Raw genomic sequence first — 19,256 nt, 5'->3', positions numbered from 1 at the left:
TTCTCTATTGCTTTTATTCTTTCTGACACTCATTAATATTTGCCCTATTGAGTTTGCTTCAGTAAAATACCCCAAACATTTATATTTATTGATTGGTTTATTTATTTAGTAGACTAATATGACAAGTGTTTCTATTCTGACCCTGTCCCTCACAGATGGAAACAGAGCCTGCGTTTTCAATCGAACCTGCTCTCCAGACGGCCAGCGAGGCTCCAGTGGTCCAGAACGGCTCCTCTGTGTCCCAACAACAAAAAGACACAGACAGCGTCACGGACACTCTCACCTCTGAACAGCTCGAAGCCATTGAGGATGAGGCGATCCTGGATAAAATGGTATTGTTTTTAAAGCAGTAGTGACCATGCATGATATTTATACTACAGTCCTGTTTCTACTAGTTCAGGAGTGGTGTTGAATCTGTTTTTTTGTTTGTTTGTTTATTTATTCGTTTATTTTGCTCTAACAGCTTGATGTCTCCAAAGATTTTGAGGAGAGAAAAATGATTAGAGCAGCCATGAGAGAGCTCCGGAAGAAAAAAAGAGGTAAAAAAAACCCCCACATCTATCAGTCTCTCACTTTATCTCTCTCTCTCGCTCTCTCTCTCTCTCTCTTTCTCTCTCCCCAAATCATTTTACACATCTTTCTACCTTCCTGACTTTTTGTTTGATTTTTCAATCATTACTGCTGAACAAGTCACCACTGCTGGGCTCCTGAGCAAGGGCCTCACTCTTCCCTACACCAGGGGCAAGGCATCATAGGTGCCCCTGTCCCCTGACTCCAACCTCCACAGCTGGCATATGCAAAGAAATGTGTTCCCCTATGCTGTACTGTATGTGTGGTAGCAATAAAGGCTTCTTCTGATTTCCTTTTTCTGCCTGTAGAGGCCAGGTTGGGATGTTCACAGGAGGAGCTCGGTAGGATCATGACTCAAGTGTGCCTTGTGCCTGAGTTTGTGTGGGCTTTTTGTTTTGATGTGCATGTGCCTGCGGTGTGTTCAGACATTCAGCATCTTTATGGATACAGCATCGCAATGCTGATAAAACTGCAACTGCATGATGATTGTTTATTATCACTGTGTGTGCGTGCGTGTGTGTGTATGCATGCATGTGTGTGTTGGTCCTCTGTATCACACAGTGATACAATTCTGTCAAAAAGCTGTATGTTCCTTCACCAGCTACATTTATCTCTTCAGCCTGAGCATAAGGCAGACATAGATTATTTGTTTTCTTCAGTCCCTAAGTAGTGATTTCAGCCAGGACAGCTAACTCTAGAGATGCTCCTAAAATAATCTGTTTATTTAGATTGGTGGAAAATCAAGGCATTAATTGCATTAGAGCTGTATTTCTGTTCATACACTTCATAGTGTGTGGATGTTTTGGAGCTAATGTGTGACTCATGTGTTGAAGCTTCAGATCGTTTACGTCACTTTCTCAGTTGAATCTCTCTCTTTTCTCTCTTCTCTGTCTGCAATATCTTTCCACTTTCTTCTGCTCAGACCAAAGAGAGAAGGAGAGGGATCTGCGTCTGCAGGAGCTGAGGCAGCAGAGAGACGAGCGAGCTCAGAAGAATCATCCGGGTGCAGGAGAGGTGGTGGTGAAGAAGATCGAGAAGTCAGCTGACCGTTCCACTGTCAGCGAGATCACAAAGACCAACCGCTTCGCTCAGTCAGGTGAGTGATTTCATCAGCATAATTATTAGCTGGCTTCATTTTCCTGCATTACACACTCACTACCCACTTGACACTTGTACTGTCCAGCAGCACAATGCATAGCATCATGCAGATTCAAGTCAAGATCTTGGTGACGTGGTTGCTGGTGTTCGATTGGCTGGTTTGAGTGTTTCAGATACTGCTGATCTCCTGTGGTTTTCACACTAAAGTCTCAAGAGTTTACACAGAAATTAATTATGTTGGCTTTGTAGAAGCCAACATTCTGTTTTTCTATTTAAGCTTAGACAAAAATTTATAAATAGTAACTCCTCCTAGGGCTTTCGAGCCACATGCACCAAATTCGGATATGTTGTAGGCCCTGGTCTGAAGTTTGTTGCTTTTACTTGCCCTTTTTTCCCCATAGACTCCCATTATAAACTTTGGAGGTTTATAACTCGGCAAGCTTTTGAATTATGCACACCAAACTCGGCCAGCTCCTTTAGGGTGATACTCTGAACAAAGTTTTAAATTGGTGTACCGACTGGCCTTCTGGTTGTCCCGCAGCCCCGCTCCCAAAATATGCAAAATCAAAAAACTTTTTACAACATGGACATGTGACATATCAAAACACTCAGAACAATGAGGGGAACTTCCTCACGGGTATTCTGATGACGTCACTCGACACCACATGACACCACGTGATGTGATGTGCAGCCCCACCCCCAAAATAAGCGAAATCAAAAATTAGCACAACATGGACATGTCATATATCAAAACATTCAGCCCAATGAGGGGAATTGCCTCACGTGTATTCTGGTCACGTCACGTGATGTCACGTGAAAGTCAAAAATTAGCACAACATGGACATGTGACATATCAAAACACTCAGCACAATGTGAGGAACTTCTTCAAGAGTATTTGGATGATGTCACATGCCCGTCTCCACTTGCCTCCAAATGTTTTGGCACCCTATACTATATACAATGCGAATACTTGCACTGTCAAAGTTTGTTGCGACGAACTTTAATAAATCTGTAATAATCATAATTAATAACTAGATTTGTAATGTATGTAGGCATGTTGTACAACTGAACTAATGTCAGTGTAAATGTTTTTGAATGTGTGTGTGTGTGTAGATGATGGCAGCAGGTTGACCCGCAGCACCATCATGGAAACCACTTTCACACAGAAGTTTGACCGTGAGTTGTTTGTTTTCCCGTCTCTGAGATGATCTCTCTCTCCTCCTGAAATAAAAAGCTCTTTCACATCTCTACATGTCGTTTCAGGAGGAACCATGCAGACAAAGTCCTTCAGCTACTCCACGTCCTCCTCCAGTACAAGCAAGAAGATCGGAAGGTCAGCTCAGACCTCATGCAAAAGCTGAATGTTTTACAGCTAAATGCACTCTGATGTTTAAATCACTTTATATTGATTGATGGTGAATGTCATTTTGGTCTCAGTGTGTTTGATCGTGAAGACGACACCTCACGCGTAGGAGGCAGCTTGGCGGCGCTGGAGCGCAGACAAGCAGAGCGTAAGAAGGAAATCACGAGGGCTCAGACGATGCCTAAAACCTCCACCTCACAGGCCCGGAAAGCCATGATCGAGAAGCTTGAGAAGGAAGGCGGCGGGTGAGCTTTTTTCATTTCATTTTTCCCAGATAAGAAATTAATGGGTGTTGAGTTTAAGCTCATTATTGACAAGTTCTCTTAGTACAGTACTTTAAACATTTATAAAGGAAATAATTTGTTTATATTTGCTATTACCTACATTGTAATGAATCATATGTTTTTATTTGGTTGCTCTCAGCAGCAACTCAGCGGTTGCACAGGTGAAGGTCCAGCGCTCCACCAGCTTCGGTGTCCCCAACGCTAACTCCATTAAACAGATGCTGCTGGACTGGTGCAGAGCCAAGACTCGCGGCTATGAAGTGAGGAACTCAGAAACGTCACTACACCTTTTCAAAAATAAATGTTTTTTGTAAAACACTATTTATCAGTATACTCTTGTTTCTATAGTTACAGCAAATTCAAAGGAATGGACGCTTCAAATAACGTGAATGTGATAAACAGATTAACTAGTGATATGGTGAAGCTGTAGTTTGTTAAGGAGACATTTATTGTATGTTTATGGAAGGCATATCTATTGTCAGTGCTTTGGAAAGGTTTTGTGTCACTGGACTTTGTAAAGCTGCATTTCCTCAGCTTTAAGAGACGGAGACAGAACTGGATTTTTTTTCTGCTGTGTCTTGTGAGGTTTGTAGCTGCTATAACGCAAGTGATAACAGGAACTAAAATGCTACATGGTCACACTTGCCTTTATCTGTTATCTCAGAACGTGGATATTCAGAACTTCTCCTCCAGCTGGAGTGATGGGATGGCCTTCTGTGCTCTGGTGCACAACTTCTTCCCAGAGGCTTTTGACTATTCCAACCTGAGCCCGAGCAATCGCAGGCAGAACTTTGAGGTGGCCTTTAGAACAGCAGAGTGAGTAGAGAAATTAACACACACACACACACTATACCAGTTGTACATTCTCACCACTAATGCAGTGTTGGGAAATAAGTCAATATAGATTTAATGAATAAGCTGGCAATAAAAATCCTTTACACTTTTTTATTTTGTGTGTGTGCGTGTGTGTGTGGAGGACTGGGAAATCCCTTAAAATGGTGAAATCTACAAAATCTTGTTTCCGAAAATTGTATACGTAAAAGCTCTTAAACTCAGATCGCCATACCTCACCATCACAAACACTATTATTATTATTATTATTATTATTAATGACGTTAATTTATTTCCTCTGTGTCCAGACCACAATCATATGCCTTCTCGGACACTTGAGCGTTCCTACAGGACAGTAAAGAATATCCAATATGTGATTCCTTTAGCACAAGAGTCACTGTTAAACACACAACGGTGCACTGTTCCGCTCTTAACAATACTAGACATGTTTTTAGAATTTGTCTCAAAACTGCTCATCAGGAAAAATCATTGAATTCTGGTAAAGTGAAGGACATTTTTTATATAGTGGCTGTTGTTGACATTGTTGAAAAGTTGGATGATTAAGACATGACAATTTTGTTTTGTGAAAGTCAATAAGGAAATGTTTAGGATTTTACTATGAATGAAATCAATACCATGGACACCAAATCTGCTTCAAACAACTTTAAAGTCTTTTTATTCCCATTCATTCTGATTTAGCTTGCAAGGTTTTAGACTTCTTTCAGTAGACTTGAGTGGCTTCTAATCCAGCATGATCTTTACAAGAAGTCTACTTTAATCAAGTCTAAGCAAGGTTGAGTTTTGCTTTGGAGTAAATTTTGTATAGAAGTAAAGTATCTTATTGGCAGAATTCAGCCACAGAATTCACTCTGACAGGTTTTCCCAGACTACCCCACCCACGTCGTCATTAACAGTATCAGTGTTAGACTTCCTGCACATCCCTCGTCACGTGTAGCTCCGTGATCAGAGCGTGTAGCAGTGTGCTTCTTGTAGGACAAAAGTTTCCTGATGCCACTAACCTATAATCCTCTATAGCTATCGAAGCTGTACAGCCCTCATCATGATCTAATAATACATTCATACGAGAACTGTCTGATTACTTCCCTGTCCTCCGTCATAACTCCTCCCTCCATGCCACACAGACTTGGCTGAAACAAAAGGAAAGTAATTCATTTCTGCTGGTTTGTTTGCGTTTCTCGCTGCCCCTCCTCTCCGCAGAGCCGTAATAAGACCTACAGCTCTTCTTTACTAAACCAGACACTCCCAGCTGGACTTTAATGAATAACCCAAGATAAGCCTTGTTTAGCCAATCTCTTGGTTGGCTGATCGGGTCCCTCAAACATTTTACTCTTTTAATAGCTCTCTTAGAGTTCCTGCTTTTTTTTTCTTTGTTCTTTTCTTCTTTTCTTCGTTTCTTGATTTTTACAAGCAGTTACATTGACTGGCTGTTCATCTAACCCGAGCTAACACTGCATGTCTCTGTCCACTTTAAGAATCAGATCTCACTGGCATGATGTGATGAGTTGCTCATTTTTCTAGCTGTCTTTTCACACTGAATTTTACTTTTATGATCCACGTTTGTTTTGCACAGAGAGATCAAGCAAAGGTGTGAAAGTCACACGTTTCTGCATCTCCATGTCCTGAAAGACAAAAAGCCCACAGTTCAAATAACCAACAAAGTGAAATGGATGATAACTTATGCTCCATTTGACATGGAACATATGCATCCTTTTTGTTGTGTGCGTGTGTGTGTGTGTGTGTGTATGTGTGTGTGTGTATGAATGATAATGAAGCATGAAATCACATCACAGTGTAAGTCAGCACAGATGTAATGTTTGTTCTATTTTTGTGTGTATTGTTCTCCTGACTGTCTCCTGTCTCACCCTGAATGTTGGCTGTTCACGGCTCCCATATACCTCTTTTTTTTGTTTCTTTTTCTCTCTTCTGTCTTTCTTTTTCTTCTTTTTCCCCCGATATGCATCATGCGCTGTTGCTGCCAATGGGATGCACGAGCAGGAAGCTCGCCGACTGTCCCCAGCTTTTGGACGTGGACGACATGGTGCGGCTTCGTGAACCTGACTGGAAGTGTGTGTATACGTACCTGCAGGAGTTCTACAGAGGCCTGGTGCTGAAAGGCTTGGTCAAAACCAAAAACTCCCTCTAAGGTCCAAACTGATCTCAAAAAAACGGTGAGAGTGGCAAGAAAACCTTTGAGGAAACAACTGACCAGTAATGATGAAGGGGATTTTTATTAATTTATTTTTAGATGCATAACATGGTTTAGATCACTTCCTGTACTGTATACTTTAATCTTGACCTGAAAGGATTTGGGACTCTTCTATAGGTTGTATTAAGTGTTTTTGAGTAATGCTGCAGACACACATACAGCGACACGCTATGGAAAAATCCACCAGACATTTTAAATGAGAGCCTCTCACTTCTGGTGACATGAGAGACAGAAGCTGCTAGAGTTTAGATGTGGGTGTGACCAGCAACACGGCAAAGTTTATGCATATATGGAGTACTGTTAATTTCGTCACCTATTTTTAATTTAGTCTTAGTCTTAGTCTTGTGCCAAATGTCCTTGTTAGTTTTAGTCATATTTAGTCATTCACATATCTTTTTTGTTAGTCTTAATTTTAGTCGACTAAAAGTCTCGTCATTTTAGTCTAGTTTTAGTCAAAAAATTGTAGCTTGACCATATCTGGAATCTATTGTAAGAATAAATACAACGAGGCCTCATTAAATGCAATAATATCAGGAACACAAGTGTTATAGTGGAAATAAATAACTTAATGAAAAGCCTAAGATCAAAACTGTAGGTGTATATGTGTGTATGTGTATATATATATATATATATATATATATATATATATATATATATATTACCGACTTAATGCAAGTTATACATGGTATTGCACACACCATTATTGATATTTGGAGCAATATTACATGTAATTGTTAAACTTGATTCCCTTACATATACATTTGCTTTTAAGCCTAATTATTCATTTTGATTATGATGTGATTGTGACAGGGGTGTGGGAAGAGGTTTCAGGTTGGGGTGCTGAGTTTTTTCTGTCACCACTTTTGAATAAGAAACAATATCAAGGCTATAAAACTTGTGAAAACTCCACGAATCACAAAAGTATCAGTGAGAAGTTGAGAACACACGTTTAAACAGTACATACACTCGAACTTGACTGCACATCACATTTTTTACTTTATTGATGCTGCTTTTAATCGTAATGCAAAGACCGGTCATCGGGACATAAGCTGTCATGTACAATAAAAGAGCCTGCACAGCGACAGGAAATATAATTTAACACAAAAAGCTGCCTATACGATGGACTTGCGCTCAGGATTTTTATTTATTTAAATTTTTTTTTTTTGAGCGGCGTGTGGACGAATTCTTTCTACGCACACACTATTTTATTTCTTGATAACAGACCGCTGCGAACTATAACACACCGTTGCCATGAAAAAACAGAGCGTTGCCAGAGCGTTAACAGGATTCTAACCGTAGAGATGGAGCGCACTATTTTCTTTAGCGGAAACAATACAATTGTTTTTAAATCAATAAACTCCTTTTTAGATCATCATTTTGAGTCAAATTATCGATTTATTTGGTAGGTAGCAATGTAATAAGCGGGATCCGCTTCGCGGACCTGTAACAGCAGCTTGAGACTTGCAGAGATGAAATCACTGGATGTGTGAACACAGCATTAGATGCACCAAATATCTGAAATGTGTGGATTTGTAATGTTTCAGTTAAAAAGGTTAGGGAATAGGATCAGTTGATGTTCACCGCTAGTCTCTCAGCATAGAGTCTCCTCCTCAGTCAGCTTTCTACTCTTACGATAGGAGCACATTATTGTATCGTATTTATTTACAGAAATGACACACAAACTATGGAATTCTGACTGATGCAAATAGAAAGATATAAAGGCTTCATACCAGCTGTAGCAGGAAATCAGACAGAAAAAGAACACACACAAACACACACACAAACCTGACTTATTTTCTTAATGCACTTCCAGTTAACGCACACCATCACCATAGCAAATAAATAAAAAAAACAAATGCTTGAAATTTCTTATCAGATTTAGACACTAGGGAAATAGTCAGTGAGTGAATTTGAGTACACACACAAACCCGCACACACAGTGAATGAAAGCAGGATACACGTGGCCACTATCCTGCGCACACACACACACGCGCACACACACCTGCTCTCTGCATCAGCATGTTGCCAGATGTGGCTTTTCATTTCTCACTGACTTCACCTGGAAGAACATTGAGCTCAGTATGTGGAAACTGCTAAATTCCTCTGGGTTTAATCCTGAAGTTCTGTACATTTGCTGCTTTCTCTCTTCGTAAATCAGGGCTGCGTTGCGTACGACTTCAGCTCCTGCAGCCGACTGTGATGATCTTTATCAAAGTTTTGTTTGTCAGTTTCGGCGAACAACATACCGACATATCGAGGGTCTGGCCTCATTCACCATGGCTCTGTGTTTGTGAAAGCGAGCGCCACTCTGAGATCTGACGCCCAAACATGGTCTTGGTTTGGGACCTGTGACAGAGAGAGATCCTGAATCAACGATCGCTGCGGCTTTATCTGCCTTAGCTACTGTTTTAGAAACCAAACACTACAAAGTAAAAAAAAAACACGGATCAGCGTCTTTCATTTGTCAGCTTCAGAAAATGTAAAAGACAAAGGTTTTGGCATGGATTAGCTCGTTTTCTTCTCTAGTATCTCTGCCAGCGAGCTGAAAAGCTAATTCATTACAATTTGTAAGAATCATTTACAGGATGAAGCGAGTCTCCACCTGCCTCTAACCTGCACAGTGATGTTAATATGACGGCTGATTTACACTCATTTACTCTTCAGTGCTGTAGAGCTGTGTTTCCACTTCAGGTCCAGTTGCTTGGTTACACAAAAGTGAGCCATGTTATGAGCTACCTGTAAATATTCTCATCTACTGATTTATTGGGATATAACACACACTAAGGGGTGGGGGGGTGTCTCTGTTTGTCTGTGTGTGTGTCTGTGTGTGTGCGCGCATCTCTCAGTCTGTGTGCGTGTCTCTCTTAGTCTGTGTGTGCGTCTCTCTCTCTCTGTGTGTGTGTGTGTCTGTGTTTGCGCGTCTGTGTGTGCACGTGTCTCTCTGTGTGTGCGTCTCTGTGTGTGTGTTTGCGTGTATCTCTGTATGCGCGTCTCTCTTAGTCTGTGTGTGCGTCTCTCTGTGTGTGTGTTTGTGTCTGTGTGTTTGCGTGTATCTCTGTGCGCATCTCTCTCTCAGTCCATGTGCGTGTCTCTCTCTCTCTCTGTGTCTCTGTGTGTGTCTATGTACGTGAATGTTTTCTGATCTGATTATTCCTTGTACTCTATCCTTCAGGGCCTTTGCTAATTGTATGCCCCTGTTGGAAGTGGAGGACATGATGATAATGGGCAAGAAACCTGACTCCAAGTGTGTCTTCACCTACGTGCAGTCGCTGGTTAATCATCTGCGCAGATACGAGATGACATGTCGAGCACACTTGGATCACTGAGTGCTTTCTTACACCTGGAGCCTCAAGGCCACCACATTTGTGTGTTTTTTTTGTTTTTTTTTTGTTTGTTTGTTTGTTTGTTTTTTTGGATAAAACAGTGAACTGTTTGCTCTCATTTGTGTTTTTTATGATCAAAGTTTCACCTGCAACAAATCGATGGTGAAACTATCCCAGGTCAAGGGAAAGAAATAATGTTAATCATTAAAAAAGAGTTATATGTAATAATGAAATATGAACACGTTTTGGCAAGAATTTTTTTTATTTAGAGTCCCAGAAACCGTCATGACATGATGTCTATTTTAGTTCTAAGCCTGTGGCATCCCCATACTGATCCTCAGTAACTCCGCTTAACTGAATCAAATTCACTCAAGCACGATTCATCAAACGAGTCTGAATCACTCTTCAATTCTGTTCTCCAGCTGATTTAAAGCAGACTGTGCAGTAAAAATGCTGATTGATCCGAGGACCGGCTTCCACACCATAGTAGGAGAAGAACTGTTTTAGCATGGGGATTACATACACAACACAACACACACACACACACACACACATCACATCACAGCGCAGCCTCACAGACACCCACTCACGTGTACAGACTTCAGCTTGTTCTTTTTCTTTTTTGTGTCTAATTTATGCCTTACATTTCGCTCGTGAATTTTACTTTGTCTTTACTCTCTCAATATTCTTTTGAAGGAGATTTAGCAGAAAAATGACAAATGGCTCATCAGTCTCACACATTTTCACCCGGATTCTAGAGACGGAAAAGGAAATGTTTTAGCCATGCGTATCCTGGGTTTGTGGGTTTGTTTTGGTTTTTTATTTGGTTTAGGCTTTCCCAAAGAGTGAAAAACTGTTTTGTATTTTCTTTTTAAAATATATATTTGAGTGAGTCTGTAACTATTGGCTTAATCTGCAAATAATTTTATTGAAAAAATGACTCAGATTTACAGGGCAGTGTTAACGCCATGTTCGTTTTAACTAGCTGAGAATTCATTTAATGTGCTAATAAGCTGTCTTTCTCTTATCTTGTATAAAAATTAGCATTGAAACACAAAAGGATGTTGTAATTCTATCACTTTTAGCCACTCTTGTTGTCATTTTCTGAAGTCCAACCTCCTGCTGTAACTTGTGCTACCAGAGGACTGGGAGAGGACGTTCTCTCATAGCTGGCTCTGTTCTATTTCATTACATAGCAGAGATGAGAGAAATCACGCCATCTTTCTCTCCAAACAGGTCAGCTGCCATCTGCAGCACTTCCACAGTGTTATCACTGATGAGCTTCAGCAGCAGGTGATGCTCTAAATTTTTCTGTTCCACACTATAAATCAGACCCTGTTGTATATGTGTAGGAAAAAAGGGTTTGTTGGCTTGGATCGTTGTTTGTTTTATATTGTTGCACAGAGGAATATTGTTCACTTAGCATTTCTGTACACTGCTAATTAATATGAAGTGATATTAAAACCTTTTAAGAAACCACTTTAGTTTCTGATTGAATGCTGAAAGTTTGAAACACACACGTACGCCATTCCAGTTAAAAATATTTATTTTTTGCTTTCTCGTATTATGATGCAGCTCTATTATTGAGACCAAACTCTTACACCAGTGAGAACGCAGATCATCAGCCCAAAACCAATCGGATGATTTTACAGTTTAGGGCATCATTTATTTCTTATCTGGGCAGAAACTAGACTCTATAAACAGCAGCTGAGTTTACATTCATACTGAAAAAGCTGAACACACACATACACAGAGTCTGGAGGAAAATATACTTATTTCATTACTGAGTCTAATGAACTTTTCTCATATAAAGACTATAAATCTCTGTGCGCTGACTCTTTCCCAGGCTCCTCTCTGTTCTCTCTTCTAATGTGATGCTCTTTAAAGGGGCTGTCTTTAGCTGGTGAGAAGCGAAACTCCTCGGGCACTTCATCTTCAGCTTGTGCTTTTTTATAGAAACCCAAGTCAGCCAGAAGACTGTTGATGTCCGTACGGGTCATGTGTGACAGCGGGATGCGCTGCAAAGAAAAAGCCAGAGGAGTTAAGAAGAGTCAGAATAAAGACAGAGCTTCAAAATATAGAGACTGGTTAAAAACATTTTGGTTGGACTACAGAGTTCCTGGAAGAATAGAAGAGTAAGTGCTGCATTAGGGTCTAACCAAGATATTTAGGGGTTCAAGCGCGAAGCGCTGGAAACCTATTGTATTCGGTAGGATTTTTATTATTATTATTATTATTATTCCGCCCTACAAACGATTGTGCAGCCCAAACCGTAAGGCCTAGAGAGCTCAAACTTGGTCAGATGGTAGTACTGGTCACAGTTACTCAGGCCCAAGGACTCAGCGAAATCGGCCAATAGGGGGCGCTTCAGCGCCCCTCAACGCATTTGTGCCCATAACTCCTAAACCGAATTTCCAAATCTCAAGTGCTTTATATCATTGGACTCCGTGGCTCATGACTTAAAAAACGTATATCTCCGATTTCATTTCCGCCATTAAAATTTTTTCGCTATAGCGCGTTTTGTCCGAAACCTACTTTTGCGAACTAGTCCTAGGTTTTTCGCCTGTTCGAGACCAATCCAGTGCAGTAACATTCTCTGGAGTCTCAATGTCAATAATTATCAAAAAAAAGTTGAAATTTTGATTCAGGGTCCTTAAGGGGCCCCAAAACGTTCGGATTGGGAGGAGCCAGTTTTACTAAAATGGATTGACTTCAAACGTGGTGTGCAGTGTCTTTGTCCAAGGTGCCTTGAGTGTATGTAAGGACATTGGTGTGTCTCAAAAAACATGGCCGCCATCGGCCAATGAAGTTTGAGCACCAATTAGACAAGGTTAATGGAGACCTATCGGAGTGAAACTCGGTGGGCATGTTCGACACTTGGTCGTAGAGGTCTGTAAGAAATTTGAAAGAAATCGGCCACTAGTTGGCGCTAAAGAGTTTTACGCCACTGTAATCACGTAGTGCTTAATAAATACACACAATGTTGATATCATTTGATAGGTCTCCACATGCTGAACAACTTTGCCTCTTGGACCAATGCTGTCAATCAAATTGTTCATTAATTATTCTTGATCAGGTGAAAAACCTACTTTTGCGAACTAGTCCTAGGTTTTTCGCCTGATCGAGACCAATCCAGTGCAGTAGTATTCTCTGGAGTCTTAATGTCAATAATTATCGAAAAAAAGTGGAACTTTATCCTTTGGCTTGCCATTAAAGGATTATTTATGAAATGGGCGTGGCAAAAAATAATTCAAAGCCTATAAAAACTCATAAACGAAAAGTCTAATTTATACGACCCTCATTGAGCACGTGACATATGACCTTTAACAATCATGCCAAGTTTTATCTTGATCGGACGATAGGTGGCGCTGTAATTGGCAAAAAGCTGCACACCATGTATTTTCAATGGACTGCGTTGGCTGTAAATGGGCTTTTCCATTACTGATGTAACTGTGTGATGTGAGCAGTGAGATGCAAGTGAGCTGTGTGATGTCAGCAGTGTAATATAAATGAGCTGTGTGATGCCAGTGAGCTGTGTGATGCCAGTAAGCTGCATGATGCCTGTGACCTGTCTAATGCCAATAAGCTGAATAATGCCAGTGACCTGTGTGATGCCAGTGAGCTGTGCGATGCCAGTGAGCTATACGATGAAAGTGTGCACTGTGATGAAACTGAGCAGTGTTATATAAGTAACCTGTGTAATGAAAGTGAGCTGTGTGATGCAAGTTAGCTGTGTAATGTAAATGAGCAGTATAATACAAGTGACCTGTATAATATAAGTGAATAATGTGATGTGCACTATAATTGTTGAAAAGATATATAAACCATATATTTCCAATGGATTGCATTAGCTATAAATGGTCTTTTTCATAATTGATCTAGATGCGTAAAGTCTAGAAAACATCAAATCTGTTTCCACATGTCTTTAAAAGCCTGAAAGGCCCTAAAGTCTTGAAAGGCTTTAAAGTTTTGAAAATCCTTTAAGGCCTTAAACTCCCTAAAGGCCTTAAACGCTTGCACCCCGGGAAATACTGCTTGCAGCTTTAATCGTATTTATTTTTGGAGAATCCTGTCGAACAAATCTTGACATGAGATCTGTTGAGGGTTTAAAGGTGCACTACAGTCACAATTTTATTCAATTAGGTACTCAGAAAATACAAAACAAAAAAACTACAAATAAACAATGCAGAACAAAATGTCATCTCTTGTAAATGAATAAATAAAATGTTTGACCCGGTGACTAAAAACAATCAGTCTTTTTTCTGTCTGGGGACATTGTGGAGGATCAGGCAGGGGTTTTGTCCAGGAGGTGGTGCCAATACGAAGCTGCGTTTAAGATAAAGTGTCTATATTCACCTTTTACAGCATGACCTTGTTCTCTTCTCCTCACTGTTTTCCTTTAATAGGTGTTTTGTTAACCTCTTAACTTAACGATCTGTGTGCCAGCCTGGACGTAGACTCCAAGAATTTGTCTGGAAAACATCTGATCTGGAGCAATTTCCTTTTCATTACAGCTGAAAAAGCTTTGTAAACCCCAGTACTGGCACACTGACAATGCAGCATCAGGTTCAGACTGAAACAGTTCACGGCGTGAGATTTTTTCCAATTTTAACGTCAGCCATAATCCCCATCAGTGGAATGATGGAGTCAGTGTTAGAGAAGCCCAGATTACACACGATACACTCCGAAACAAGTGAGTTGTAGGATATTGTTCAGTTCAAATGTACAGCAGTGCTTTTTGGTCCAAACTGTACTGTTTTTTTTAAATTTACTTATTGTTTTTTTCAAATGAAACAAACAACTGAATTCCCTGATTAAACTTCACTCATAACTACGGAAGTCCTAGGAGGTCATGCACTCACTCACTCTCACTCATTTTCTACCGCTTATCTGAACTACCTCGGGTCACGGGTCCCTGACGTCAGGCGTCATCGGGCATCAAGGCAGGATACACCCTGGACGGAGTGCCAAACATCACAGGGCACACACACACTCTCATTCACTCGCACTCACACACTACGGACAATTTTCCGGAGATGCCAATCAACCTACCATGCATGTCTTTGGACCGGTGGAGGAAACCGGAGTACCCAGGGGGAACCCCCGAGGCACGGGGAGAACATGCAAACTCCACACACACAAGGCAGAGGCAGGAATCAAACCCCCAACCCTGGAGGTGTGAGGCGAACGTGCTAACCACTAAGCCACCGTGCCCCCCGGAGGTCATGCATTATTATATATTTTGCAGAGATGATGAGAAAATTAAATCGTTATCACGACAAAACAAGAAAGAAAAAATACAATAATGCATGACCTCTTATGACTTCTGTACATAACTGCTGACACCATGCATTTTTTTAGATGTTAAATACACGTCTCTGACTCTCAATCTGTGTGATGTAATTGTAAAAAGAAACCAAAAAGGTGTATTTAATAATTTGCCATAAGTGTGAACAAAGTGTAATCAAATCTTTGAATTGAATCTTTGAACTGAATCTTTCTCAAACGTATATCCATTTATATGTACACCAAGTTTAGAGTTTATAGGTACACTATATTTATAGCACTAATAAGCATTTCCCACTTCAGAAGTCTTTTTTAAATCTATCCGACAAGAAATGGCCCAGAAGAGCACAGGTTTCCTTTTGCCTCTGATTCCTGTCAGGGTTTCTTCCGGTCATGGAGTTTTTCTATAAATCTCTTCTTTTAACAAGCGACATTAACATTAATATTATCGCTAATAAGCAAGTCAGAGGCGACGATAGTGAGTAAAAACTCTGAGATATGATTAGGAAACCTTGAGAGAGTCAAAAGAGAATCTATCATCTGGATGACACCGGAGAGTATGATTAGAAATCATTTCCCTTCTATAATGGTGTAGAGCAATTGTGTAACCAGGAGATTCATTCTAGATTATCATGAAGTCTATTTTGTTAAATCTACATGTGCATTTTTTGCTTCGTGACAATTCCTAAAAGCAAATTTACAAATAAAACTGAATAGAAATTCAGCTGCCACTAAAGACACTTTCCTTAAATGTTATATAAACATCTCAGACTTTGATTAATTCAATGATTATAAGTTCTTTTCTGGTTATCAACATTTCTTCAACCACTCAGAACGAAGAACACGACAGCAATGGTATGATGCTATACTTACATCCAGCTCCTCGTAGTAGTGGTTCAGGAGGACGAGCTCAGGGTCTGCACCAGGGATGTGCTTCATAACCAAGTTGTGACTGAAAAACTCAGACTCAAGGAGCAAATAACAACATGTGCGAGAAATCAATTCAGGAGAGGAGAATTGTGGAAACAATAATAATAATAATAATAATAATAATAATAATATTTATTGTAATAACTGTGTAACCATTTATATGAACATTATAAAGAGTGTTAATAAAGTGGCGTTAAAATAATAACGCTGAAAATTAAAGTAGAAAATATCGCACACTTTGAGTTTCCTAATCCTGCCTCCAGCTTTCTTTTCCTCGCTACAATAAACAAAACAACCCATTACCCTAGCTCTACTTTTACTGCTGCTACTCTTACTCTGACGTTCTGTCGGAGTTTGTTCCTGTTATAAACACTCAATGTGCATAGACTAACAGATCTCTGAAGAAAACCATGATTAGAGTTCAATGAACTAGTATTATGAACTGGATGAAGGATACTACAGAGGGATGTCTTGGGTCACGAAAGCCTTGACCTGAGAGCAAAGAGGGAAAACACACAAAACTAATTACAGTGATTCATGGTCACCTTCAGTTCATATGAAACCATTTTTTAGTAGGAATACTAAAACATCCTAATTCTACGCTATTTATACACCTACAAAGAGACCTATATGAGAGTAATTGTCGGACCCATCCTACAGCGTGTTTTAGAATGCAGTAATAACGTTAAAATATTGTGAGCTCACCTCCCTCAGTCTATTCAGCTGTCATCCTCCACAACTCTGGAAAGAAACACAATATGGAATATGGCCACTAAGAAAAGACAGATATTTCTTTTACATCTTCTCTATACAGGATTTGTAAGGATTTTCAGAAATCTTGGGACTGAAGCTCATTCTGTGGCTGTCTGGAAATAAATCTGGATATAATGTGATCATTTTTCTTGGCTGTAATCAAACTTACATTATTATTGACAATAAGAATATAATCAGGGCTTCATGTTGGTCCACCTCTCAGCTCCGGAGGTCTCAGTTCAGCCCTGAGTTGATATTACTGTAGGTGTGTTCTACCTACTATGCTAAATTGGCCCTGAATGTGGGTGTGAATGTGTACCATAAAGTGTGTATTCCCAAGATGAGCTCTAAATCCATTGTGTCCAAGAAAAGAATAAAATGCTTAGAGCGGGAAGGATAGATGGATGGATAGAGATATTTTTTAGAGGATCAATGTACAAAATGATGGGTATACTTATGGGTGGCTGGATGGATGGATGGATGGATAGATGGATGGATGGATCGAAATGATGATGGGCATACTTATGGATGGATGGATGGATGGATGGATCTATGGATGGATGGATGGGTGGATGGATGGACATAATGAAAGATACATTTCAAAATGATGGAGGTATTGATAAATGAATAATGGATGGATTGATATAATGAAGGGTGGATGAATGAATGGAGTGGTGTACATAAAGATAGTTGAACATAATGACAGCTGAATTACATAATGATGGATGGATGAACATAGAAATGGATAGACAGAAAGATATATGAATTACATAACAAGGGATGGATAAATGAGTGGAAATAAAAATGGATGAACATTATGACAGATTAATTACAAAATGATGAATGAATAAATTGATGGATGAATGGACATATTGAAGAATAGATGAAAGGATAGACATGATTAGCTTTAACTCTTACATAAAGCTGCACACTGTCTACTGAACGTCATTGTTAGGTGTCATATTACATTAGTGTTTTCTAAAACACACAAAGACTTTTTCAGAAGAAACCAGGTCACGTATGTAAAATCAGTCTGCAGGTGATACAAGGAAAGGGAGGCGACTGTTTTGGCTTTCAAACGAGGTTTCGCGTTTCATCTCTCGTGTTGCCAGATAATATGCATTTCATCAGATTTGGATAATCTGCTGCCATGAAAAATGTTAAATGTATTTGGTTTCCATTTATCAGAGTTACAGGTGGAGATGAATAAAAGCATAAGTGCTCAAAAGATCTAGCATGAAAGTCTTTAACTGTCAAATTAATCCCCGGATACTCTCTGCAGAGAAATATGCCAACTTATTAGAGTAAAAACAAACAAACAAACAAAAACGCGGATCAAACATTGAGGTACACACACTATAAACTTGGAGTAAAATCAAACAATCTGGCAACCCTCCACTTTAAATCGGCTTCTCAGTTCTTGCTTTCTTTCTATTAAAAACTCTTCAAACTAAAACAGCTGTTAAATTCGAGTTAGTTGGTTATATTTATATTTATTTACATTTATAATTATATTATAAATTATATTATCCGAATGCAGAATATGAATATTCGTAAAGATCTGTAAAAGCATGTGCTAGGAACTAAAACAATAACGGGGAAAAACACTCGTCATCACACATAACACTCATCATACTCATGATCACACTCATCATACTCATGATCACACTCATCATACTCATGATCACACTCATCATACTCATGATCACACTCATGATCACACATCACACATGACACTCATCACACATCACACTCATGATCACATTCATCACATACATCACACTCATTATCACACATCACACTCATCATCACACATCACACTCATCATCACACATCACACACATCATCACACATCCATCACACATCATCACACACATCACCACACATCACCACACATCACACACATCATCACACATCATCACACTCATGCAGTGTAAATGATTAAAAATAAATAACTAAATACAGATAAACAACTGATTACAGAATAGACTTGATTCAGCTCACCTCCACCTTTGCTCTGGCGAGACCCTGCAGCTTTTCCCAGTCCACTTCATAAGCAAAGATGAAGGATGGAAGAATCGCAGCCCATAAAAACTGCCACATGCTCCACATGAAGACTCTCAGATGCCCTCCGGCTGAATGAGCTTTATTAAAGGAGGGAAGAACAGTTACATTCCTCAGAAGAAGATGTCACGCCCGGATTTACTGCCACGTAAAACGTCTCTCCGTGTAAACCGCTTACTCGCGCACTAAACAGTACACACAGCAGCGCAGCTCGTGCTGTTCTCACGCGCTCTTTAGTGCGCTAGTATGCGGCTCCGAGTTCCTCTTTAAGGAGGAGGAACCAGGCAAGCGTAATTTCAGATCTGGAAGCTTATTGTATGATTTCACGCATGCGCAGTCGATCTCTGCGGCAGGCTAGTGATGGGAATTTTTCAGCTGAACAATGAGAGTCGACTCTTCCTCTTATTGCTCAGCTGAACAATAAGAGTCGACTCTTCCAATTCTCAAATGGCACATTGCCAGGTTTCTCCAAATCCAAATAGAAAGATCAATTCGTGAATAAATGTCTCATCTCTTTCATTCAAAGA

At 39.8% G+C, this 19,256-nt stretch overlaps 2 protein-coding genes across 9 annotated transcripts in view; one reads left to right on the top strand and one right to left on the bottom strand.

Annotated features, from left to right (window-relative positions):
• smtnb (smoothelin b) overlaps positions 1-11,175 on the top strand; it is a 66,125-nt gene extending 54,950 nt beyond the window's left edge. For 3 of the 8 annotated variants that reach the window (XM_060883594.1, XM_060883592.1, XM_060883599.1), the window contains 10 exons: positions 156-332; positions 464-539; positions 879-911; positions 1,493-1,666; positions 2,782-2,844; positions 2,932-3,001; positions 3,106-3,276; positions 3,455-3,575; positions 3,980-4,131; positions 9,546-11,175. In XM_060883594.1, coding sequence (XP_060739577.1) covers positions 156-332; positions 464-539; positions 879-911; positions 1,493-1,666; positions 2,782-2,844; positions 2,932-3,001; positions 3,106-3,276; positions 3,455-3,575; positions 3,980-4,131; positions 9,546-9,699 — 1,191 coding nt within the window. In that variant the 3' untranslated portion in view covers positions 9,700-11,175. Of the gene's footprint in view, positions 1-155; positions 333-463; positions 540-878; positions 912-1,492; positions 1,667-2,781; positions 2,845-2,931; positions 3,002-3,105; positions 3,277-3,454; positions 3,576-3,979; positions 4,132-6,162; positions 6,336-9,545 lie in introns of all 8 variants that reach the window. The other 5 variants (XM_060883600.1, XM_060883593.1, XM_060883595.1 and 2 more) reach the window with 4 other exon arrangements.
• A 49-nt stretch (positions 11,176-11,224) lies between these two features.
• On the bottom strand, positions 11,225-18,971 carry selenom (selenoprotein M). The gene is made up of 5 exons (XM_060883601.1): positions 18,670-18,971; positions 16,618-16,653; positions 16,370-16,404; positions 15,856-15,934; positions 11,225-11,714 (listed from the first exon to the last, which is right to left on the bottom strand). Exons 1-5 carry the CDS (start codon positions 18,775-18,777, stop codon positions 11,511-11,513), a joined length of 462 nt encoding a protein of 153 aa, XP_060739584.1. The 5' UTR covers positions 18,778-18,971; the 3' UTR covers positions 11,225-11,510.
• Positions 18,972-19,256: the final 285 nt, after the last annotated feature.

The sequence above is a fragment of the Tachysurus vachellii genome, chromosome 12 (assembly GCF_030014155.1).
Source record: "Tachysurus vachellii isolate PV-2020 chromosome 12, HZAU_Pvac_v1, whole genome shotgun sequence".
NCBI lineage: Eukaryota > Metazoa > Chordata > Actinopteri > Siluriformes > Bagridae > Tachysurus > Tachysurus vachellii.
This window is presented reverse-complemented; position numbering and strand designations above follow the sequence as displayed.